The sequence below is a fragment of the Diospyros lotus genome, chromosome 14 (assembly GCF_014633365.1).
Source record: "Diospyros lotus cultivar Yz01 chromosome 14, ASM1463336v1, whole genome shotgun sequence".
NCBI classification, from domain to species: Eukaryota; Viridiplantae; Streptophyta; class Magnoliopsida; order Ericales; family Ebenaceae; genus Diospyros; species Diospyros lotus.
The window spans coordinates 22948024-22974682 of record NC_068351.1 but is presented as its reverse complement, the minus strand read 5'-3'; the positions used below and the strand labels follow the sequence as shown (position 1 = coordinate 22974682).

Below are 26659 nucleotides of genomic sequence, written 5' to 3'. Positions count from 1 at the left end.
CCACTTTTCTTTTTCCAAGGTACACATACTTAAATGCATGATGACGCTAACAACCACATGATAATCAAAGGGTGTTTATGGAAGCCTTTGCCAATGGAAGCAAATGATCGAACCTGAAAACTTTATAAAAACCATAAGCTAGATATTTGAGACTTCCACTGTATGCTTTTAACACAAAAATCACCTGAAAAGCCATAATACAACTTGGAAATCTAAGGATCATTTAGGCTCCCTTTTACAACAAGTAAAACTCACACTAAAGTTACAGTACAACGCTTTGCAATTAAAACGTAAAGAAGCTAACTATTCGATAACCGCTTCATTTCCTTTCCTCTGGCTTGATTCCGGGGCACCTGTCACGACTAACCCACCTGGAACGTTGAATGTTCCAGGGGTAAGAGACACCCAAGTTAGATAGTTATATCTAAGTGAGTGCAACAAGAAGAGATAACATGCATGTAAATGAGATATGCAAAATGATATGAAACTGCCTGTGTGGTAGTGATGCCGAGGTGTTGCAATCACCCCCGCTGATCTATCATGTTCTCACATCTCCATGACTTTTCACCAATCTAACATGAGATCCTGACTTCAGCTAGCGACACACACCAAGTGATGCATGACAAAGAAAGAGAAAATGCTTGGTTTAAAGGAAAGTCATGCTTATGCAAGTAATCACCCTTACCCGTGTGAAGACAAAATGTTCGGTATGTATCATAAAGATGCAAGAAGCACTCACCTAGCTGGTTCGGAAGTGATAAGGTACTGTTCACAGGGTTTGGGAATGTTTTTCTGGAAAAATAACATACTTTCGAAACTCAAACCTAAAATATTTTTACATAGAGTCCTAGGGATAAATTTAAGGACCAAGTATACAAAATTTGGGGCCAGGGGGGCCCCTCACGCGCTGGGGAAGGACCCCCACGTGCTGCACTCGCAGCAATCAGGTGGCGCATGAGCTGCACACGCTGCCCCTCCAGCTTTGACCTCTTGTGATTTTTCAGCCCGTTCTCTCTCGTCCGAACTCTGATTTGACCTCCGTTTGAACTCACACGACCCTTATTCAATTATCTATCGAACTATGGAAAGAAATTAGAATTACCTTGCTGTTTTGATGCTATTTAACTCCTTTTACGGTGGCGGTCCAAATTTTCTGGTGAAGCATTTTTCCACTCTATTTTTGGGTAGAACTTTTCCTCTCAAACTCACTTCCTTTTTGCTCTTGATTAATGGTGAGATTGTCCCTTCTAAGGGCTTGGTATTTATAGGAATCTATGGCCAATCCAAGTGTGTCATGTGTCACTTGGATAAGGTTGTAATCATTGCTTTCGTAGGACGCGCCACGTGTTCTACGTGATTTAAGCCACTTCACCCCATTGCGACATGTGTCCTTTGAAACATGTGCCACCACATGTTAATTAGGTTTTTCAAGATTCTTCATGATTATGTTCCCTAACTAAGTTAGCTCATTTGATTCCTTTAACTAACTAGTCATAAGATATTTTTAACTTCTTCAAATAACTCTTTAGCCCAAAACTTCTTTGCACTTATATCACTTGAGCCCTATAACTCCTTAAACCTCTCCAAAATACCTTAAGATGATGCCCCTTCATGGTAGTTTCCATGATATTTTGAAAAACCCTTCATTCGTTCCTCGACGATTACCCCGGAACTTCACATGCATCCTCCGATTTCCAAGAAAACATTTATTTTTTTGAACAACAATGCCTAGGAAAACTTCGGGTATTACAAAAGGCAAGTAGAAACTATATGTTTTTTCCTATAACCAAAGACATTTGGAAAATAATAAAAAGAAACTATTCTAAAATGCAAGATACCTCTGTTATCTTTGAGATTAAGACAAAAATGACCAATACCAAACAAGGATCTTTGTCAGTGACTGACTATTACAAAAAATGAATGGTTACTGACTTGAGTTAAATCACTATCAAGATATAAAGATGTTATGCAATGAAGATGCTATCACTCTTACTTCCATACTTGAAAGGAACAAGATTGTGGAGTTTCTAGATGTTCTCAATCTTGAGTATGATCAAGGGAGGATCTAAATCCTTGGCAAGAAAAAACTTCCATCCTTGAATGAAGCTTTTTCTATTATTTTCAATGAAGAACATATAAGAATAGCTATTCTAGATGAACCTAATCCTGAGGGGTAAACCATGATTTCCAACAAGATGGAGGTCACACATTCAAGGCCACGGCAAGAAAGAGATGGCTCTTACCCTAGATAACAACAAAAAAGTAGAGAAGATTTGTGGTATTCATAATACAAGAAACTAAAGCACACTAAAGACTCATGTTTCAGGCTTCATGAAAAGGAGACTGTCCTAAGAAAAATGAGAGGCTTCAAGAATCTATAGCCCAAAAATCAAGCTCAAGCCTGTCTCACAATCAAGGAACTTAAGAAACCCCTAGAAAATATAGGTTCTACAACTTCTGAACTAGGCAAGCTTAACGAAGATGAAATTAATAAGCTGCATTCATTCCTGAAAACTATTCAAACTGGTTCTTACTCTCTAGCACAAAAAAGGTACATGTCTAAATTTTAAGAACTTTAATGCTTCACAAAATTTTAAAAATGGCTTATGGGTTATTGATTCAAAGGCTACTGATCAAAGGACCTATGATCTAACTATTTTTGAAACCTATAAATCTATGTTTAGTTCCAAAAGAATAACTATAGCTAATGGTCACACAATTCCAATAGCAAGTTAGGGAGGTCTTAAACTCAATGCATCACTCTCTATTCAAATTGTTCTCCATGTCCCTAACCTCCCTACCAACCTTATTTTTGTTCATCAGCTAACCAAAAACCTTAACTGTCCTGTTGTTTTTTCTCCCTGTGACTGTGTTTTCTAGGAACTAAGCTGGGTGAAGCAAATTGAGGTTGCTAAGGAATAGAATGGGTTATATTATCTAAGGATGGACTTTGATGCTTCTAAAGGAGACCAGTCTATTCTTGCCTATTTATCACAAACTACACCTGCCATGAATGAAATCTGGCTCCATCATTTTCGTTTACACCATCCACCTTTCAATCTGATGCAAATTATGTTATTCTTCTTTATTTAAGAGTTTAAATGTTGATTAATTTTATTGTGATGTTTGTGAATTCTTTAAAAATCACCAAATGTCCTATCCAGTCAATAATAAGCTTCCATTCATTCTTTTTTATTTGGTGCATTATGATGTTTAGGGACTGTAAAACCTTGTTAGCTTAAGAGGGGGGTGAATTAAGTTTTTACCCTTAAAAAACTAACTTAAAGGCTCAAAAGAAAAAATAAAAAAATTGAAAGATTGCAACACGCAGGATATATAATGGTTCGACTATGCCTACTCCACTACCTTATCTCCTCACCAATGATTTAATAAAACCAACTTACATGGATAGATTTTAAAATAGGCTCAGTTACAAACATTTACAACCAATGGCTTTTTAAACAAGGTTAGCCACAACTAATGCCTCTTATTAGGATCAAGCTTAACCTTTGCAATATCACAAAGGAAATGTGAATAAAGAGTATAAGAGATGGTATAAGATGATACAGAAATACAAACACTTCTCTTGGATTTACAAAGAGATAAAAGAATGAGAATATGTGAGTTCAATCTCTCTTCTCTTTTGATGTAAATAATAAGGCACTCTTGAAGTCTTTTGAATTCAAGAGGTTATAACTCTTTTCAAGTTCACAACATTCGTCTTTCTTCTTTAGACTGTCAACTCCTTATATAGGGTTATATTCTTTAATGCATATGCTGAGCTATCTTTCAAAGAGAGAATGCTCTATGTGTCTTAACTACCATTTTTATCTCTACAACATCTCAAAAATCAATTAGAACCTGAAAATTCATGTACAATTTGTCTGGAGATCATTTAATGTTAGTAGAGACTGGTTGCATTTAATGTGCTATAACGGCTATAAATTTTAAATTTTGCTAAACATTACTCTAGTACAAAATGCTATTTAATTGACTAAGTTGTATCCTTACTCGAATATAGATGTTTTTGAATCGACTATTTTTCTAACTTACTCGATTATAAATTGCTTTCACTCGATTAAATTATTGAGATAGAAAATTGCAATACATACCGATTGAAAAGCTATATTTACTCGACTACACATAAACCTTTACTCCATTAATGTTTTAAGTACTCAATTACACAATGGGTCCTGAGACTCAACAGATTTTTTGAAGTTATATACTCGATCATAAAATGAGTTTACTCAAGTACACTTGGATTATTACTCGATTACAAAATTTTCATACTCGATTAATTTAGCTAGAAACTTACATTCTCTACTCAAGTACAAAGCCTATTTAGTAGTGTATACACAATCTTACTCAAATATATTATAACTTGTAATCGATTATTTTTCACACAACTTTTACTTACTTGATTACAAACAAGATTTACTTGATTGAAATGACAAGTCTTATTTGATATGGTCTTAAGGCTTGTCTAAGAAGAACATTACTCGAGTATATAAGATTTTTACTCGAATAAAAGACTTACATCAGTAGATTACTCCGATTACATAGTACTTTATACTCAATTATAAGAACTAACTTTCTGACCTAATATGAATTATCACTATATTACTCGAGTACCATGGATTTATACTCAATTAGGAAAGCTAATTTATTCAATTAATATATATACATTACTCAATTATTTTCACTAATATATACTAACTTTAGCACATTGTTTTGATCATCATTGTTGATTATCCTATATCCTCATCAATTCAAAACTCTAACAAATTTAAAAATTACTCAACAAGGACCATCTAGGGTTTCTAATTGTTCTAGGGCTAGATGGTTTATTTTATTTATTAATAATGGTGCTCAGATGACCTCAGCGTATCTTGTTGGGTTTTGTTTTTCTTAATGAGGCCCAAGGCGATGACGATGGTTCGGGTTAGCTTCATAGGCTTCAACCCAGGATTGAAGCAATGACTCAACCCACTTATTGGCAGCCCATTTATAGAACTCGGGCCATAAGCCCTTAACCCTCCCTTTTGAGGAGAAATGGGCCTTGACCCATTTGCTCAAGGGAGGGAGGAAGCCCATGAAGCCCAAGCCCATTTCCTCTCACTTTGTGCCCTAGGCGCTTAATATAAAAGAGATCATTTCCCCTTTTATGCCCTATGTGTGGCGGCCGATTGTGTTCTCTCCCTTGTTCCCTCTCTCGGCTGATTCTCCCTTCATTGATGGTCGATCCTGTTGGGGTTTCTTTCCTTCTCAGTCAGATGCTTCTTTCCTTGCTAAGGGTCGCACTTTCCTTGTGCGTTGTGGCTATTCGTCAATGGCGTTTACAACGCCTATTTAGTCCGAGTTGTTGTCTTCTCTTTGAGGTAAGTTTTTCATCCATTGTTGAACTCATATCTTTGTGATTTCTCTCTGTTCCTTGGTGGACCCTACTGTGTGTGGAAGCTTGTGTGGCTTGGATAAGGGGTGTCGATCAGCCAAGAGATTTGGGGGTTTAAGGGCTTCAGTTCTTGGGGCTTTTGGGCTCCTTTGTGGCTTGATTTCCCTATTCGTTGGTTGTTGCCTAAGTGGTGATTGAACGAGCCCAGATCTGAGCCTTGGAGCAGTCTTCGTGACTGCCATTATTGCTAAACAGGGAGTTTATTTTTCTGCCTTGATTTGTTCTTGCATTCGGTTGTTTTGGTTTGATTTCGATTGAGTACTAACCCATTGTTTTGTAGAGATTTTTCGCAACAATTAGTATCAGAGCCTTATGTGGCTCCTGGGTTACTTGAAATCAAGACCAAATCGAGAATCTCCTTTCAGTTTTGGGCTCAATTCCACGGTAAGAGTTTATCAAAGCCAAATCTATGTTTCCTTGATTGCTGTGTGTAGGATTCAATTCGGGGGTGAAACATCCCATAGCCGAAAATCGATCGACCAAGGAGAGTCCCCTTAACCAGCGATGGCTCGTGAGGAGCCGGCGGTAGCGACGCGTGCCAACTCCGACAGAAGTAGTGGTTCAAACTCTTTTCTGTTTACTGACTATTAAAACAGTCCGCTCGGTGAGAAATTTCCAAACCCTAGTTGAAATTTCAACAACTAGCAAGTCATCATGTGGGGGTGACCATTAGGTTTTGGGGGTTATCCTATGGTGGTAACCATTGCTTGTTGCTAGAATTAGGATTATCTGTGATTTCCTTGTGCTAGCATAACCTGTTTTGGTGCGGTTAAGTCTTGCTTAGAAAATCAGTTGCTTAGTGTTGTGTGTGAATTCTGCCTGGTCTAATCTTTTGTGGGTTCTAGTAGCTGTTTATGATTTACTGTTATCTAAAATGCTTAGTGCGTTTTTAGATATTGTTGAGTAAACCTGTGTTATTTTGGTACCATTTTGTTAGAATTGATTCTAAGTGAATCTGCTGCCTAGGTTTTAAATTGAAACTTTGTGTTTCTGAAAGTCCACTTAGGTAGCATCATATCTGTGTTTATTTTGCTGCTTTAATATTGGGAAATTTTTTTGAGATTTATCTGTAGCTATTTTAACTACTTAGTGCTTTAAAATTGTGCGTAGAAAATCAGTATTATCCCTGTTAAAAATTTTCCCCTTGATTGAATTTGTTTTGTGCATACCCATTATTTAGGATATAGTGTGAAAAACTTAGTGTTTTGTAAGTTGCACTACTTATTTGTGTGTTCAGCATATACTTTGTGAACATGACTACGTATTTTGAAATGGGGGTGTTCAATGGGAAGGGGGATTTTTCTATTTGGCAACAGAAAATGAAAGAGATTTTAGTTCAACAAAAAGTATCAAAAGCCATAGATGGCAAATATCCTGAAAACACAATAGCTGAACAAAAATTAGAAATAGATGAACTTGCTTATACTTCTATAATCTTGCATCTCTCTGATTCAGTGTTAAAGAAAGTAAGAAAACTTGACACAACTAAAGAACTTTGGGAAAAATTGAAAAATTATATATTAAAAAATCCACTCCTAATAAGCTTTATTTGCTTGAAAGTTTCTTTAGTTTTAAGATTGACCCCTCTAGAGACCTAGATGACAACTTAGATGTCTTTAACAAGTTGGTTCAAGATATCACGAATTGTGGTGAAAAAGTGTCTAAGGAATATAAGGCTATAATTTTTTTGAATGTCATTCCTAATGCCTCTAAGGATGTAAAAAATGCCATTAAGTATGGTAGGGATACTCTAACACCAGAAATTGTCATAGATTCTCTTAGGAGCAAAGAAATGGGACTTGAAAGTGAGAGAAAATATGGTGAGGTTCACGTGATAAAGGGTAGGTCTCAGTTAAGGAGTCAAGAGGAAGGTAACAAGAAAGGGAAAGGTAGGTCAAAGTCCAAAACCCAAGGGAAGGGTAAGAAGTGTTACAGTTGTGGGAAAATCGGACATTTTATTAAGGATTGTTATGTCAAGAAGGACAAACAAACGGGAAAAGAAAAAGAAAAGGCTAATGTAGTGACTTCCTATGACCCTAGTGAGGTTGGTGAGGTGTTCACACTCTTAGATTCAGCATTTTGAGTGTCATGAATAGAACCTCGAGCAAGGTGGAGAGTCTTAGCCAACTCATTTTAAAGAGAGATCCTAACCTAAGTGGAAGGATTAGATAGATCCTAGCCTAAGTAGGAGGATTAGAGAGATCCTAGACTAAGTGAAAGGATGAGAGAATGCCTTAAAAACATGTTTATGCATTTGTTGCATTTCCTATGTGGATGATATGCATTTGTTGCAAGTTCATGCATTCGTTGCATGTTTAAGCTTTTGTTACTTGTAAGCATTTGTTGTTTTTTTAAGCTTTTGTTACTTGTTTAAGCATTTGTTGCCTATTTTATGCATTTGTTGCATATTTTTGCATCTGTTGCATGTTTTGCATTTGTTAGATGTTTGTTTCGTGTTGCCTGTGTGTGCTGGCCTCATTAGGAATCAAGGTGGAGATTGTTGGGTTTTGTGTTTCCTAACGAGGCCCAAGGCAATGACGATGGTTCGGGTTAGCTTCATAGGTTTTGGCCCGGGATTGAAGCAACAGTTTAACCCACTTATTGGCAGCCCATTTATAGAAATTGGGTCATAAGCCCTTAACTCTCCCTTTGGAGGAGAAATGGGCCTTGACCCATTTGCTCAAAGGAGGGGGGAAGCCCATGAAGCCCAAGCCCATTTTCTCTCACTTTGTGTCATAGGCCCTTAATATAAAAGGGATCATTTCCCCTTTTGTGTCCTATGTGTGGCGGTCAATTGTGTTCTCTCCCTTGTTCCCTCTCTCGGCCGATTCTCCCTTCATTGATGGCCGATCTTGTTGGGGTTTCTTTCCTTCTTGATCAAATGCTTCTTTCCTTGCTGAGGGCCGCACTTTCCTTGTGCGTTGTGGCTATTCGTCAATGGCGTTTGCAACACCTATTTAGTCCGAGTTGTTGTCTTCTCTTTGAGGTAAGTTTTTTGGCCATTGTTGAACCCATATCTTCGTGATTTCTCTATGTTCCTTGGTGGATCCTACTGTGTGTGGAAGCTTGTGTGGTTTGGATAAGGGGTGTCGATCGGCCGAGAGATTTTGGGGTTTGAGGGCTTCAGTTCTTTGGGCTTTTGGGATCCTTTGTGACTTGATGTCCCTATTCGTTGTTTGTTGCGTAAGTGGTGATTAAACGAGCCCAGATCTAAGCCTTTGAGCAGTCTTCGTAACTGCCATTGTTGCTAAACAAGGAGTTTATTTTTCTGCCTTCATTTGTTCTTGCATTCAGTTGTTTTGGTTTGATTTCGATTGAGTACTAACCCATTGTTTTGTAGAGATTTTTCGCAACATATCTCTTAAAAGATAAGGCAGAAATGAGTACCATTCTACCATTATTCATAAGATGGTTTCTACCCAATTTAGGTCTCCTATTAAGAGATTTTGTACTGATAATGCACAAAACTATTTTAATCAACGTATTCATAGCTTTTTTTTTAGCAAGAAGGCATTATTCATAAATCTTCCTACATTGATACACGCCAACAAAATGGGGTTACTGAAAGAAAAATGAGACATCTACACAATATTACCCGAGACCTCCTACATTGTCATCATGTTCCCATTTTTTTTTTTTTTTTTTTTTGGGGGGGGGGGGGGGGAGCGGTTTTAACTATAGCTCACCTCATCAATAGGATTCCTTTTAAAATTCTCTAGCACCAAAGTCCATTGCAGTGTCTCTTTTCCCACTTTCCTGATTTCTATCTTCATACCTCTCTTCCCCTAAAAGCTCTTAGATGTGTATCTTTTGTTCATATTTCATAAACAACATAGAGAGAAATTTGATTATTGGGCCCTTAAGTGCATCTTTCTTGGCTACTCTCATACCCAAATGGGATACAAGTACTATTACCCTCCTTCTCAAAATTTCTATGTTTCTAAGGATGTTACTTTCCTAGAAACTAAAGCTTTTCTTTTTTTTTTTTTATTCCTCTCTTACTAGTCACCAAGAGGAGACTATCAGTGGTGACCTTCCATGTTTGGATTCACCTTTGAGGTGGCTAAAAACAAGAACTTCTTTAAACCCTCATATATCAATACCACCCATTCTTGATTCCTCAGTTTCATGTTTGGGTGAATAGGATAAACAAGAACAGGGTGACTTTCTTACAAAATAACCAGTGCCGCCACCTACTGTCAAATTTAAAGGATCTCCCTATGTTTTTAAGAAAAGAACCCAGCCCATTCTGGATTCCTAGCATGTACCAATATCTGCTCCTCGTCCAAGTACTGAAATCACGCACTCACCAACTTATAACAATTATATTGCCAATGATTTGACTTATCTATTGCTATTAGAAAATGAACTAGACGTTGTACACAACATCCATTAGCCAATTACTTCGCCTATCATCAACCCTCACCACAACATAAAAACTTCTTGTCCTCTCTTAATGTCATTGTCATTCCTAAAATTGTTAAAGATGTATTAAAGGACCAAAATCGGACACAACCCATGGAAGAACCAAACTTGAGATATGGTGCCTAGGCCAAAGGGAGTAAGACCTATAGGACGAGGATGGGTGTTTTAACTTAAAATATAAGGAAGATGGCACATTGGAGAGATATAAGGCATGGTTGGTTGCTAAGGGATAGATATAAACCTATGGGATAGATTATTTGGAGACCTTTCCGCTAGTGGAAAAGATGACAATTATAAAAATTCTCTTATCATTGGATGTATGTTGTGTATGGAATTTACAACAATTTGATGTAAAAAATACCTTTCTCCATGGAGATTTAGAGGAGGAAGTTTTTATGGAGCCATCACCAAGGTGTGTAGGTTTAAAAAAGTTCTCTATAAGCTTAAGTAGTCCCCTAGAGTATGCTTTGACAAGTTTACCAAAACTATGAGAAAAATGGGATACTAGCAAAGTAGAGGAGATCATATCCACTTTATTAAACATTCAATAATGGGAAAGGTTACTACTTTGCTTGTGTATATGGATGATGTCATATTAACTAGAAATGATGTTGTGGAGCAACAAATGCTCAATGAAGGCCTTGCAACAGAATTCATGATTAAGGATTTAGGTAAACTCAAAGTACTTTTTGGGAATCAAAGTAGCATACTCCAAAGAAGGAATCTTCCTTTCTCAAAAAAAGTATGTCTTAAACTTATTGAAAGAGATTGGATTGTTCAAAGGAAAAGCAGCCAACACACCAATGGAACCAAACCTCAAACTAGGTGAGAATTCAGACTGTCAACTAGTGGACAAAGGAAGGTATCAAAGGTTGGTTGGTCGCATTATATACATATCTCATAGTAGACCTAATATTGCATTTGTTGTCAACCTAAGCAGTCAAATTATGCATAATCTGAATGAAGAACATATGCAGGCAGTCAAAATAATTCTAAGTTAACTAAAGTCCACACCTGGAAAAAGAATTATATTCAATTCAAGTAATAAACCGGTTGTTGCTGTTAGATTTACCATATGGACGTGTATGCATTTTGTTGAGTTTGTTGTTAATCACGTTTTGATGATGAGTGCTTTACGCAAAACTTTAATGTAACTTTTAATACTATCATATTTTTTTGTTTTATTCTATTGTGATTATATGACTTATCTTCTCATAATGCATAATGTTCCAATGTCTTCTTAATGTATTGAACTTTAATGTTTTGTTACCTTGTTGTTCTGTTGTGATAGTTTCAGATCTCTATTGATGTTCTCATATAAGGTTGTAGCTATTTTATCCATCAATAGATGGTTCTAGGTTCTCAAGGGATATATTAATATTCATAATAATAAGTGTCATTTGAACCTTATGATACTTAAGAGTAAGCATTAGGATTAAGATAATATCCTAGGTGCTTAAATTATGTGGAAACATTACTCAAGTCTACGAGCAATGTATTTCATATTCATATTTAATGTTTATGTGTCAAAACATCAAAGTCCTTGAGTGAGTGTTTATATATTCAAGTTGTGAATCATAGAGCTTAAATTGCTCATTTGATATCTAGTATCACATTTTTAAGGTTCTCAATGTTCTGAAAATTAATGGATGAACATTTGAAGATCTTACAATTTGAATGATTATTGCTTTATAAGCGAATTTCATACATTTGAAGGATTTAAAGCTAGTTGAATCAAGTAGTACTTGGTCAATCTACTCTTCAAGATGCCATTTGAGTGATGCTTAATCACTCGAGTGGAGAGTTAATAGAAATTGAGTAGCATTACCTTGAAATATCTAGATATAGCCATCTTTCAAGTATCTCTTGAAAGTTCAATATTAGTGATTGAATGAAATGTTAGAATAGAATTCAAATATGTTTTGTTTCATTCAAGTAACATGTGATTATTTGACTTATATATGATTTAGTACAAAAATGAATGAGAAATCATTATACTCATATAGTTGCATCCTTGTTGTGCTTTGATTGAATGATCCCTCTTTAATCTAGAAAGGAGATTTCTTAGTTAAGTAGTAAATATTGTACTCAACTTATATATGCAAAGTTATTAGAATATCTAATTATAAAGCTCTCTAGCAATTGCGTGAATGGAATACGAAAGTTAGTTTTAATCAACTTTCAAACCATCACTTGAGTGCTCATATGTTAGTGATTGAGTATTCGAATGTTTGAGCTTACAGTATTCAAGTATCTCTTTTGAAGTAAAGCTATAGATAAACGAGTGAATGTAATTGGAAAGTTAGTTTAGGCTTCACAGCAGCACTCAAAGTGTCCGAATGATAGTACTGAGCTTACTATCAATTAAGTATTTCAATAAGCATTAAAAGACTCGTTTGAGTACATGCTTATTAATCTCATAATCATTTTTGTAGATTTCAAATCAAGTGATTAATTCCGTATTTGAGTAAGAAAATTAAGATTTTATGTTAAGTTTTTTATGCTTGTTGTTGAGTCCATATGTTGATAATGTTTTGATGATGATATATTAATATAAAAATTTAATTATATATCAAATATTTTTTTAAAGTAAAAGAGATATGTATAGATAGCGAAAAAATGTCTGTACAGAACCCAAACTAAGGCATACCCTAGTGCACAATAACACATAAAACAAGATAAACATAGCACTCAAGATCCTCACGCAGACGGGATCTAAACAACATAGAAGAAACAAAGGAGTAACACAAAATAAATGCTAAGTAATAGGTCTAGATCAAAGTGTCAACTCTAGAACCAAAGGCACACCGGGTACATCATCTGAACCAGTGCAACTCCGCAGAGACCAAGACCAAGCAGCGAACATGAAGGCAACCACAGATAAAGCCACCAAACTGACAATGTGTATAGAGTAACAAACTAAGACCAGAGGGATGAACGAGTAAGAGTCACCAAAGGTCGTTGTTGAGCAATCAACCCCGAGACATGTACTGGAACAAACACTCAGGGCCACGACCATCAATTTGAGTCATACTCAGGAGTTATCATTTTACTAGGAGATGCACAGGGGCTCCACATGCTCCAAGTTACTAAGTAGACCGACATATCGTTTAACTATGGAGGTGCATAGGGGTTTTGGTCGCTCCAAGTTATTAGGTAGGCAACAACTTGAGCAAGCAATATCAAGAGGCAACAAAGCCACTCTACATGACATCATGCACAAAGTAAAAGCTAGGATCAAGGGAGAATATCAGCTTTGGTCACTAGAGTTTTGCAACTCCAGGATACTCATTGACACAACCCAAAGATCCAACATCGTCAATTCATAGCCAGTATTAGGAGCTTTCTACCATTGACTATGGAGATGCACAAGGGTTCTGCCCACTCCAAGTTACTATGCAGAAAGGCTTACCTAAGCCAAGAGTGTTGGTAGGTTGGAAGCTGCCAAAAATGCAGCAATGCATGGCTCTGAAGCGAAGGGGGAAAGGGATGGTGACCAACCGTACCCACACGGCACACTGTACATGATGGACAAGCTGGTCCGTAGACCGCTCAATACCTCATCAACACCAGTTGTTGAGCTCACACCACAAGAAGTAGACAATCACATGCAAAACCAATCAATTAGCCACATGCCACGAGCTCTTACGCTTCCACTGAGAAGCCACCCATAAAACTCCTGTCTCCCATCGACGCCAAGGCCATGCAAACTTCTTTGAAAGCCAGAAAAAGGACAACACTTGCTTAGAATAAGAACACTCAAAAAACATATGGTTATGTCGCTCAGAATCTGCCCTGCAAAGAAAACATCTATTGGGAAAAGGAAAATACAGGTTAACACGATCAAGAGTATATAATCGTTCTCTAACTGCCAACCATAAAATAAAAGAATAGGCAGGGACTCCATATCCAAACCAAACCAACTGATGCCATGGGACCAGGTTCTGTTGCTCCAACAAACCCTATAAGACAGACCTAATAGAAAAGGCACCATTTGAGGCCAAAGTCCAACTCAACACGTCATTACTCCCAACCCTAGGGGGGCCTGGCATTCGTAGCTAGATAAGCTCCAGAGAAGGAGATACCAGGTCCGACGGCCAGGCCCACCTACCATCGACAATGATGTCAGAAACACGAGTTGTAATTGGGATACCAACCACCAAGGGAGCTAACAGGAGAAACAACAGACCAAAATCCCAAGCGGGTGCCACTTATCATACCACAGAAAGACCCCCACCTTCCAACCAAACTTATCTCTAACCACATATCGGATATATAAGAGTTTCCTCTAGTACTGGAACAAGAATGTGGCCCTGGAAGCATCCACAGACGCTTGTTCTTGATTCAAAATGTATGGAACCATTTTACCCACAAAGAATCATGCTCACTCAACAAAAGTCTCCAAATTAACTTTGTCACCGTAGCCTAATTCCAGACATAAAGGGGCTTTAACAAGAGACCCCCCTACTCCTTAGGACAACACACATCTCGCCATGCAACCTTAGCTTTGTAGGAGTCCCCGTCTGACCCACTCCAAAGGAAATTCCTAATAATGCTCTCTAGCGCCTTAATCACTCACTTAGGAAGCAAGAAGACAGATGCCAAGTACAGGTAAATCGTGACAAAGACCAAATGAGCCAGCTGAAGCCTACCCCAAAAAGAACAGCAATCGATTACGCCATGAGCACACTCGACTCCTAACTTTATCCAAGATAGGCTTACAATCCCCATATTCTAACTTCGTCGATAACAGGGGGACACCTAGATATTTCATGGGGAGCTAACCTCTACAAAACTCCAAAGCAAGGAACAAATTCTCCCTCAAGGCCGCATCCCGACAAGAAATAAAAAAAATACTTTTCGCGGGGTTAGCACATAAACCAAACATTAGAGAAAATTTCCCCAAACAGTCCTTGAGGATTCTTATGAATGCAACATCTCCATGAGAGAACAGTAACAAATCATCAGCAAACATGAGCATCATCGTCTTGGATTGCTCACATCTCCAATGAAACTTGAATTTGAGAGACTGAGCGTACTAGCTAACCATACCCTGTAGCACTTGCATGACCAGCACAAACAGGTAAGGCGATAGTGGGTCTCCCTGCCTCAAGCCCCTACCTTGAAAAAACCCACGCAATTGGCCATTTATCTTGATTGAGAAGCGAGGAGTGGTGACACACTCTCGAATCCAAGTACAGAATTGCAGCGGGAAATTCATCAACTGAATAATCGCTAAAAGAAAATCCCACTCCATCGAATCGTAAGCCATTGCCAAGTCAAATTTCATAGCACACCTCAGCTGGCCCTTATGAAGATGGTATTGATGCACTAACTCTTAGGCTAATAATACATTATCACCTATGGATCAGCCTGGCACAAAAGCTATCTGAGACTCATCAACCAAGCCTAGAAGCACTACCTTTAGCCTATTAGCCAAGATATTCGAAATATTTTGTATATGACATTACAGCACGAGATCGACCTAAACTAGGTAGGAGACTCTTGATGGGAAACCTTGGGGACCAAGCTAATCACTGTGGCATTAACCTCTCCCAAAATGCCCCAAACCAAAGAAATTCCTAAGAGCCTCTACCACATCAGATCCCACAACATCCCAGGCTCTCTTAGAGAACTTAACCGTGAAGCCATCAGGCCCCGTCATCTCCCATGCTAAACAGAACCTGCCTAGCCTCCTCTAGAGTCACAGGAGCTGTAAGACCCTCCCAACTATCACTGGCCACCTGCCTAACCACAAAAAAGGCGATATCTCTCAAATGAAGACCCAACACCCGAGCACTATTACCCAACAGATTCTTGTAATAGTTCACTAGAGTCCCAACTACCTCCTAATTAGAGCCCATCGTGGTAACATCATCCCTCTGCAAACTAAGAATCTTCCCATAATTACACTGAGTCACCATAGACTGGAAGAAGTACTGAGAATAACGGTTGCCCTCCGCAGAGCATTGCACATGCGCTCGCACCCTAAGGAACTCCGACTCTTGGGATTAGGAAGCCAATAAATTCTCGCTTAACTCAAACTCTCTCTATCGAAGATCAAAATCACTAGGGTTATCAATGAGATTCTATTGAACCTGATATAACCTGGCCCTAAGATCCATGACTCTCTCAGTAATATAACCATGGGAATTATTGAGGGACTTCATTGCCCCTTTTACAGACTTAAGCTTGCAGACCAGGCTATACATTGAATCACCATGCTCCACCAAACCCCAGGATGACCTCACTTTGTCAAGAAATAAAGGGTGATCTGCTAAGTGATTAAGGAAGCAAAATAGGCCTCCCCTAGGCTGGAGAAACTTGAAAAAGCCCAGTGGAGGCCCATTTTTCCACCCCAGGACTATGGTCCGATACCCCTACTTGTAAGAAGATAGCCCTACTGGAACCTACTAAGCCAACCATCATTCACAAGAACTCTAAAGCTTTCAAAAGATACAATCCTCTCCTGAGCGCTTATTATTCAACATTAGAATGGGGCCACAAAAGACCAAGTCCTAAAGCGAAAACTCCAAAATGAAATTATTAAATCGACGCATACCTAGAGAGACACCAATATTACCACCCCTCATCTCCGAAACATAACGACACACTATATCAAATATTCGAGTGAGCCCTTACGCATGATTCTAGTGGAAATTGAATTCATAACTACTTGAATAAGAGATTACTAGGTATTTGAATGAGTGAAATAGGCATAAGTTGTTTTAACCATCTTTCACACTACCACTCAAGTGAACTCTTGTTAGGTATGGAGTAGAAGATATTTTACATAATAAAGTATTAAAACAAGCTTGGTAAGGGTAAATCGAGTATCAACTTGTTAATCTCAAACAACCATGGTAATTGATACACTAGTTAACTTAAGATAGGGGGTGAATTAAGTTTTTTCACCCTTTTTGAGAAATACACTAGAATAAAATAAATCAAAGTAGGAATGTTGTAAATGAAATAAAGAAAGAAGAACACAATATATATAGTGGTTCAGTCTCAACTGCTTAATCCACTACCTTAATCCACGACCAAGGATTTTGCAATCACACCCACTGGTGTATTATCTTACCTAGTAGTTTTTGAAGGATCAACTACTAACCTTTACACTTGGATTTTTCAGATGGGCTCAGCCATAATCACAACATTTTCACAAAATAAGGTATAGCCTTTACAACTTGGCTTTTCAAGTAGGCTAAGCCACAACCACTACCTTTTAAAAGCTAAGGCGTAACCTTTTACAAGTTCACAAAAGATTGTGAAAAGATATCTCAAGAGAAGAATGAGTAAAACAGTAAGCATAGATGCTCTTCTCTTAACAGAGAGAGTTACAAGATTTTTGAATGAAGCACGGTCTCTAAGGATTCTCACTGAAAGATTTTAAATAGAAGCACATGAGAAGCAGGAATAGAATGTAGGAAGATTTTTGAAGCTCTTAGAAGTTGGTATGAATCGCGCAAGTAGTTCGGTAACCTTCTTCAAGATGCTTCCACTCCTATTTATAAATTTCCTGCATTGAATGTTAGCTATCATGGTAGAATTCAAATTAAATGTTCTATTTGTCTCTAACAATATTAAACAACATTTATTAATTCATTCAAGAAAGCTCATGTTGTCTGAAATATATTAAATGATTTGAAAAGTAAAAACTGTCAAGCATTGAATGCGCCTAATGGCTATAGTTTTAAAAAGTAGATGACAATTACTCAACTGGGTTAAAGAGATACTCGACTAATACAATACTCCAATCAATTGGACTATAACACCCCGTTAATATGATATGGTTACACTACTATTCTAGGAATTACCTATCATGTAGGGAAAAAAATAACTTAGAGAATTATTTTGCTAGGTGCAAGGTGGCCTGAAAGAGTAAGGAAGATTAAGAAGTCAAAGGAAAAGCAAGCAAAAGAGTTGAATAGTCAAAGACAAAGGTTAAATAGAGAGGTGGCTTAAACATAAGGTAAATGGATATAAAATTCAAATAAATGAAATGCAAATTAGGGAATTTAATAAGCTTAAAGGGGCTGGAAATATGGACATTAAATTAAATCAAAAAGTGGGAAAGTATAAATAGGAGAAAGGTTAGAAGAAAGAGGAAATTTAAGGCAGTGGAATCGAGAGAAGCTCTTTCCCAAGACTAGGGTACCTCTTCTCTTCTTCTAGTGGCAACCAAGGATCTCAAAGAAGGGTTTCCAGGTAGGGAATTCATCCCCTATATCTTCTCTAACCTAGAATCTTGTTTTCCCTCTGTTTTGTGGTTAAAAAGAGATAGAAATCTCTATGTTTGTCAACTTACAAACTGTGTTGAGGGTAAAGGAAGGCTAGGGATTGTCAAAGAGGGAAGCTAAGGCAAGTTCTAATCCTTTTTCATGGTTATAAATCTAAGATTTCAGCTTTTGAGTTGGATTTTGCCAAACTCTCTGGTTTGGGGGCCAAACCTCTACATGATTGTAATTCACTTGCTTCTTTTTGTTTAAACCCCTTGTTAATGCTTCCAAAGAGATTTGTTCTCCCTATTCTTTCTTGGGAATGATGTTTTGTTTGATAGGGTGGAGATTTGGCAAGAGTTTGAATCATCTTGCCAAGGTTCAAGTGAGAGAAGCAAGGGAATCGGGTTTTTCAGGCTTCTGTTAGTCGACAGATTGCCTCCCAGAAAGCAATCTGTCAACAGATTGCCTTTTTATGGGCAATAAGTCGACAGATGCAAAGGCATCTGTCGACTGATTTTCTCTTGTTTGGCTCAAAAGCCTCCTACAAGTTTAAATTACCCTCTTCTCCCTCTCGGCTCATACTACCCTACTCTTAGATGCTTTCCATGCATATTAACCATGATTATACGAGTTTGATTGGCCTTTTACATGTAGATTATGAGGGATTCTATGCATGGGATGTGTGTGGAGCGTGATATTTTGTGATGTATGGCATGATCTTGTGGATTAAATGTGTTATGTATTGCATGCTACAGACTAGATCCGTTAGGATATACCTTATGGTGTAACACCATCGAGCTCGGGTGGGACTTAGATCCCCTAATATAATTAAGTTTAATGGTTCTGTGGTAGTATGCATTTTATTCTCTATTCAAATTGTGGTGACTCGAGGTTAGCATGGAACGGATGGATGCACCTATATGTACATGATGTGTGTGCGTGGCATGATTCCACTTCTTTATACATGCATGAATAAGGTGTTCACTATCCCCTAAGGTTGGACCCTGATACTCTCGTTGTCTTTTATTCTATATTATTTGCTAGGCTTTGTAGCTTATTTGTTTTTGCATCATTCCAAGTAGAGGCAATACTATGGTTGATAGGGAGCCTAGCAACGTGTGGTCTAATGTCTAGATGTGTACAAAGCTACACAGATAAAAGATCTTTAGGGGTCTCCTTTTGATATGGTGCCCGAGTTTATGGATGTATAGCCTTTGAGGGTCCTGTTTTGTCTTCTTTTGTAATGCTTTGAGTGGGTGGCCCATTGTATGTGATAGTACACGATGTTTGATCTTATGTATGTATATATATATATGTATAGTCATGTGGTTGATTATTAAATGTCGGGGCGTGTTCTCTTACGACTCCAACAGGTACCATTTCTTCTTGGCACTCCTCCCTTGGTGCCTCAGTCGGGGTTTCTAAGGGTGGGGTCGTCATAAGTTAGACAATTCAAGTAATTGATTATATGTAGAGCTTACTCAGGTATGACCAAGCATAACTCGACTAACTCATAAGCCACAGAGACTATGCATTAATCACTCGACTACTAGGCCAGACTGACTTAACTAACAAAAATATATATTCGAGTACAAACAATTGATACTCAGTTTACTTTGAAGTTCAAAAACTTGGCCAAAGACAGTCCAAACCTTACTTAACTAATTTAAAAAATATACTCGGCTTTTAGAAACACATATAGTCGATTACAACAGGCTTTACTCAATTATAATTTTTGAGAAATAGAAAGCATGCATAAGTTACTCAACTAAGGGAACTTTAATAGTCAAATGAAAGATTTTGCCAAAAGCACATAATCAACTAACTTGAAAAGCACACGAAATATTACTAGATTGATTTTTCAAATGAAAAACAAGATATGTGTAAAGCACTCGACTAACAGATATAGATACTCGATTAATTCAAGTATATTAGTCGATTGAAAACTAGGCTTTACCCGATTCAATATATGCTCAGATTTTAATATTATAGAGATACTCGATTAATCTCCAAGGCATACTTGAGTGTTGAAATATTAACACTTGATTATACAAAGTTCCATACTCGATTGTAACTTTAAAAGATATAGATATTGTATAACATATACTCGAGCAGGTACTTATGATAATTGAATGAAGAACTTCAATACTCGATTAACATGAAAGCAATGTTGAGCAGTACTAAATTATTTTTGTAAAGGGCTTTTTATACTTAGCTTATTTTTCAAAAGAATTTTCTCAAAAATTTAACATCATGCTCGATTAATGTAAAACCATATTTGAAGGATATGTGTGTGTGTGTGTCCGTGTGTGTGCGCATGTGTGAAGTTCTCCAATTTAGAGAAAGAATGTTTTGGAAATCATCCACAAACTAAATTTACTAAAGAAGGATTTTTCAAAATTATTTTCTTCGTAAATCAAAATACAAATTTCTCAACAGTAATCATCCAATTGAGTGTTCAAAGTAGTTTTGAGTATTTGGATAAAAATTGAGTGACGTATATTCACCAATCTATTAGAGTTAAAATGCTAAAATATCAAGGTTCTGTGCTTGCATAAAAAATCCAATAAATTTTTCACCAATCGAGTGAAGAAAATGTGCTAAAATATTAAACATTAATGCTTAAATCTCAAATCAATTTAAAATGTCATTTAATCGAGTGATCAAATTGCTATAAGATTTAAAGTCTATAGAATAAGTCAATAATCGAGTAATTAGATTACTAGTCAAATACTTAAGATGGAACAAAGAATAGGGTTCAACATTGTTTTATTAAATCGGCTCCTAGGATTGGTATACTCAAGTGATAACATGAAAAATCGAATGCCAAAAATTAGTCAATCGAGTATTCCTTGTGTAGCATATTTAAAAATCGATTGAAGGCTATCAAATGTTCAAGTAGTGTAAGAATCCAACAATGATTGCAAGATCGGATTAATCCTAAGACTAGAATCCATGGAAAAATTCAATATATTAAGTAAGTTTCCTTTAGAAATGTGCACCCAAGAGGGGAGTGAATTGGGTGTTTTCAAAATTTTGCAAATTTTGATATCCATGCATAAAATTTGATTTTGAATAATTATCTTTTCAACCAAGAACTATTGCCAAAAATAACGATTGTCAATGATAGACATTTGTGATAACAAAATTCATGCTATGATAAGGAAAAATTTGTGCTTAAGGTAAAGAAATAATTTAATGTATAAAATGTAAATGCAAGTGAAAGTTAAATACAAAGAGAAGCAGAAGTCAACCATAAGACAACATTTAGAGTAGTTTAGCTAAAAGGCTAACATCCACTACCATAACTCCCCACTAAGAATTTTAAAAACACTTCACTAAATAAATAGCATTTTAAGAGATCAACTACAACTCATACAATTTTTACAACCTCGGCTAAAACCTCAGTTTTTATAGTCTAAACTGAAACATCAACTTTTTAAAATTAAGTTGGAACCTTCGTTTTTTCAAATTTTGTTGTAACCTCTACTTTTAAGGTGAAAGCAGAAACCCTACATACCTTTTCATAAGATTAGGTAAAACCCTTACAATCACTTGTTAAGAATAGATAAGAAATATAGCTTACAACAAGAATGTCCCTCAAAAAATAAGAATTACAGCTTGCGAGGGAATGTACAAGAAAACTGTAAAAGATAGGAATACAATCACTCCGTTCTCTTAAAGTTTGCTAGTTTTGAAAGATATTCATGAAGCATAACCAGGTGAAGACTTGAGCTGAAGGAAGAATATGAACATGAGGAAAGCTCAAGCAGCCATAGACTTGAACTGGTTGTATCTCAGCTTGATGTAGCTAGGCAACAACAGCTTGATCTCATACAGTTCATGGCCTTATATAGAAGTTTTGAGTTCTTGAATATCTATACTTGTACATCTCAACAACTTCTTTGATTTGACTAACAACAGTTAAATTAGTTATACAAAATATGTAAATACTAAGGATAAAGCATTTGACATAACATATATAAGCATATTTTTCTTTCTATTAATAGAGAAAGCAATTAGACTGCATAAAATAATGAAAGAAATCTCAAATGGTTAAAATTGTCCTCTTTGATCGCTTCACATAATGGTTAATTAACAGCTATATTTTTCAATTTTGTCGCACAAATAGTCGAGTAAAAAATAAGGATAATTGATTAGATTAGCACATACTTGAGTGGACTTAAATGACAATTTAGTGAAAACACCCACAAGTGGTGCTCCCACTAAACTTTTCAAATCCCATACTTCCCGGGTGGTAAACACGAATCCCAAAGGACTCGTAATGGGTGATTGAAAAGACAACTCCTTATCCCTTTCCACATCTCATGTGGAGCTCAATCTTCGGCCCCTATGCCACCAAATCCTCATAATAGTTTCACGGACCGATAACACAGTTAGATTTGACCATCACCCTAGCCAGTGATCTATTTGCAATGCTTATGGCCTCACATTATAGATTCTTTGGCATGGTAGAGACACTGACATCACATGCTTTGATAGGTCAACCAATCAACTCTCCTTAAATGCACCCTCATATGTATCCATGGTCAGAATACACCCAATTGAGTGATGATCTTCTTACGGCAACGAAGGGCCATGATAAATCATATTTATCGCTTTAATTTAATATTTATTTTGCACAGTTAAGGAAGACGTTTCATCTTTAATTAGATCTCACTTTGCACATGCATTAAGTTTTCACTATGTATCACATACATCACAAAACAAAATGCATATAATTAATAACTGAATGATCATGGACTTTCGCTATTAATTAAATACAAGCCTCTAAATTTAATTAAGGAAGCAATAAGAGACACATACAAACACATCACATATGCTTGATCTCTTTCGGCCTTCGAGTCACCAACTTTTGATGTCTCCTTGCTCCATCACATCAACTCTTAATACTTCTTCTTCAGTTTACAGACTAATGTATAATACATTTGAAAATCTATAAATGAAAAAAAAATGGAGACTTATGTCTCTTACATACCGAATGAAAGAATAAGTTACAATTTAATCTCATTAAATACCTGTAACATTCATCTATTCAATCACTTTGAATCTAGTCCATGATCACCTATTTGATCTCATTGAAATAGCGCGAAACACAAATAATATAAAACTATGTCTATGTAATGCATGCCACTTTTCGAACTATTAACTTCTCATATCATACATCTTTCGGTTTTGCCATCCAATGCAATCTTATTGCTTTCCGACACCTACTGAAAAATCATAATTGGCAAATTGATAATGTTCATAAGTGCCAAAGGTTTTCAAGCAGCCACAAGACCAATGGTCAACCAATTTCTCAAAACAGTCGATAGTTCTCCCATTTCAAACGGTCAACTACCCTTGGAAAACTGTCGATTGTTTTTAGTAGATTTTCCAACCAATCAACAGGTTCCAGCACCGATCGACTTCTTTTTTGGGTTTCCCAAAAATGGTTGACCCGTTTCAAAACAATCAACTATTTCTCAAGGCGTACACTAGAATCAATTGACAATCTGGGCAATCAATCGACAATCTCGACAAATCTCACAAAAATAGGAAGCAACATCCATGTCTAAAACAAGAAAACCATTACACAAACACATGCATAGGCTAAAATCACTAAGCGGAGGCTCTGATACCACTGAAAGGAAGCAACGATTATGTGCACTAACGCTTAGCGGTAGATGCAAGAAGACATTGATTTTTTTAAACTTTTCAAAAACTATACAAATAAGCAGCGAAAACGGACCGTTTCTTGCATGACACAATGATAGCAGCCACATGCATATAACAAAACCATACATTATGGAAATGCAATAAATGGTAACTTTTACCTCAAACTCAAAGAACATGTTGGTTGCTTTTGTTGCACAACTATCCCGAACACTTTGGTGTCCTGATTGAGCTCTCGCGATCCTATCACGTACCAACTCACAAACCAGCTTCCCAAACCAACTTCGGTACCTAACATTGGCTCACCAAGCCACCCTTACAAGTGTAGGGGACCAAGTTAGCCCACCCATAGGCCGCCCTAGAGCCATTCACTAGACTCGTGCTAGGACCATCTCAACAAAGGTGAATAGGAGCTGGATAGTTCTACCAGCGGGCTATCCATCTCATGGACTTTGAAGTGGGATATAGCAAAAAGGGTTGTGGCTGTAAATTCGCCACCGACAACTCTTGTCGGACAGCCATTGGAACCTTGTCAGAAACCACAACACTGTCACCGCTGACAACTCTTGTCATCATAACTGTTGGAATCCCCAGAGAACAAACCACAACCACCACTAGCCACCTACAACAATCCATTCTCAGTCGCCGACAACTCTTGCGATGTCCAAGACGTTGTTCACTGGCTGCCACATCGGTCACCGCTGCAACTAAGACAACAAACAGCTTCGTCGAAAACACCTTTGCTACCCGTTCTTCAAGCATCCAATTTTCGCGATTAATTTCCATCCAAGGCCTCTCATCCTAAAGCTTCTCCAAGAAACTCCAACCCAATCGCACATCGTCTTCATCCCGTTATCTCAAATCTCTTATTAATATATGTCACATATATATACACAAGACAAATGGAGAATGCCGTGAGGAAGGAAGAAGGCGAAACTACCATGCGCACTACCCCTTCATAATATATAAATATATATACATATCATATGTGCATAGTACATTTACAGCCGAGAGATTGAAAGAGACTAGGGCTGGAATGGATAGCCCTAATATATATATATATATATATATATATTATTTCGTATATAATATAATGGCCGAGAAAAGAAGCACGGGAACAAGAAGAAGAACGAAAGCTTCTCGTGCATGTATGTATAATATATCACATATATTAATCGAGTCTAGATTTGTTGTCCCCATTTCTTGTCCCTTTAGCAGCCTTTCCAATAAAAATAAGCCAAGTCACCAAATTAATACACATCACCAAATAGTGATTATCCCAAACTAACGGTAGAAAACTTAATGTTCCTCTTCCAAAATCCATTCTACAATTAATAGGAAAAAAACTCATATCTTCACCTTCCCTTCTCATTCAATTTCGTCTTCCAAGATGAGATTCAATCTGTGTATAGATCTTCATGAAAGCTAGAAGGAATACAAATTTTGAATGAGAAAGGAAGTTGAAAATATGGGGGTTTTCCTATTAATTGCAGCATGGATTTTGGAAGAATGTTAAGTTTTTTGCTGTTAGTTTGGGATAATCACTGTTTGGTGAAGTGTATTAATTTGATGACCAAGCTTATTTTTATTGGAGATATAGCTAAGGGGATAGAAAATGGGGACAGTAGATCCAAACTCATATTAATCGGCCATCACGGATGGAAGAATGAAGAAAATTTGGGAGAAGGCTGAAACAATTTCAGCCAAATACTCAATTAATTGCGCGCATGTCTCCTCAATTGCCTTTTTGTCTTTCATTTCAATTGTCAATTTTTTACGCCAATCAAATCCCTTTTTTGATATATTCATTGATTCTATATAATAGATATATAATAATTATACACAAATATTATATAAAAATTAATTACACATCGAGAACATTTCTCATATTTAATATCTCACTAAAAAGCTCATTAACTCTTAATGGTGGAAGAACAGTCTACTAGTTCAAATTCACTAATCTAGCGCATTACCTATTTTGGACATTACCTATCTTGGGTGTGACCTTCTAAGTTCACAGTTATATAGCAATCAAGACATGTCAACTCTTAACGCCAATTGAACACTTTGATCTACTAAGATGATTTCTCCATCTCCCCAAAGCATTCTGAAATATGCTAAGTATCCTCTAGTCAAGACTCAAGACGATCCTAATGGCAATGAAATCAAAACTTCTTGTAAACCTATTTGGGGCTCTCAATTATTGTGTACTATAATCCTTTCACTAACTAACATCCCGACCAAGTGAGAGTCATGGACCAACTAAACTCACAGAACTCGATAACTATGCAAGATCCAATCCGAGGTGATCGAGATGACATATCGGAACTCCTTCCAACATCGGAAACTATTTTTATCATACGTGCCTTGGCTAAAGACTCCAACAATTACCGACCAACCTAGATCGCATAAGATGTTCACCCCCATCTGATGGAGGACAATGAATCCCATCAGCGAGCATCTATCTCCATACACCACTACACAGAGACCACACAAAGAGCATCCACACCTCTCACATCAGATGGTTCCACTCAACAATAAAGCCCCGACACCAATGTACAAAACAACTCTGTCACTTCCAATCAAATGACCAGATACACAATCAAAAATCAGTAACAAATCATTAATCCTCTCAGCCATGTGATCTGTTACAGGTGTCACATTCAGTAGATGTTCAACTAACACCTACCCACATGTCTACTTTCTACATCTTATTTAATATGGCATGTGACTTACCATCCTTTATCATCAATATCTCATATTGATCAAAAGTAGTAGTCCATGCACTAGTCTGTAATCGATTAATCTTAGTCCCCTTTAGAGAAATCTTAGAACTAGGAATACCTTTAAGAAATCTTGTGTTATATATCTTTTTCACATA

The 26659-nt window shown here is 36.9% G+C and overlaps 1 protein-coding gene across 2 annotated transcripts in view; it reads right to left on the bottom strand.

The window, feature by feature from the left end:
• Positions 1-304: 304 nt before the first annotated feature.
• The window catches only part of LOC127790316 (uncharacterized), a 58595-nt gene continuing 32240 nt past the window's right edge, over positions 305-26659 (bottom strand). The window contains exon 9 of one of the 2 annotated variants that reach the window (XM_052319763.1): positions 305-371. In XM_052319763.1, coding sequence (XP_052175723.1) covers positions 320-371 — 52 coding nt within the window. In that variant the 3' untranslated portion in view covers positions 305-319. Of the gene's footprint in view, positions 372-16989; positions 17400-26659 lie in introns of those variants that run through there. The other variant, XM_052319762.1, reaches the window with a different exon arrangement.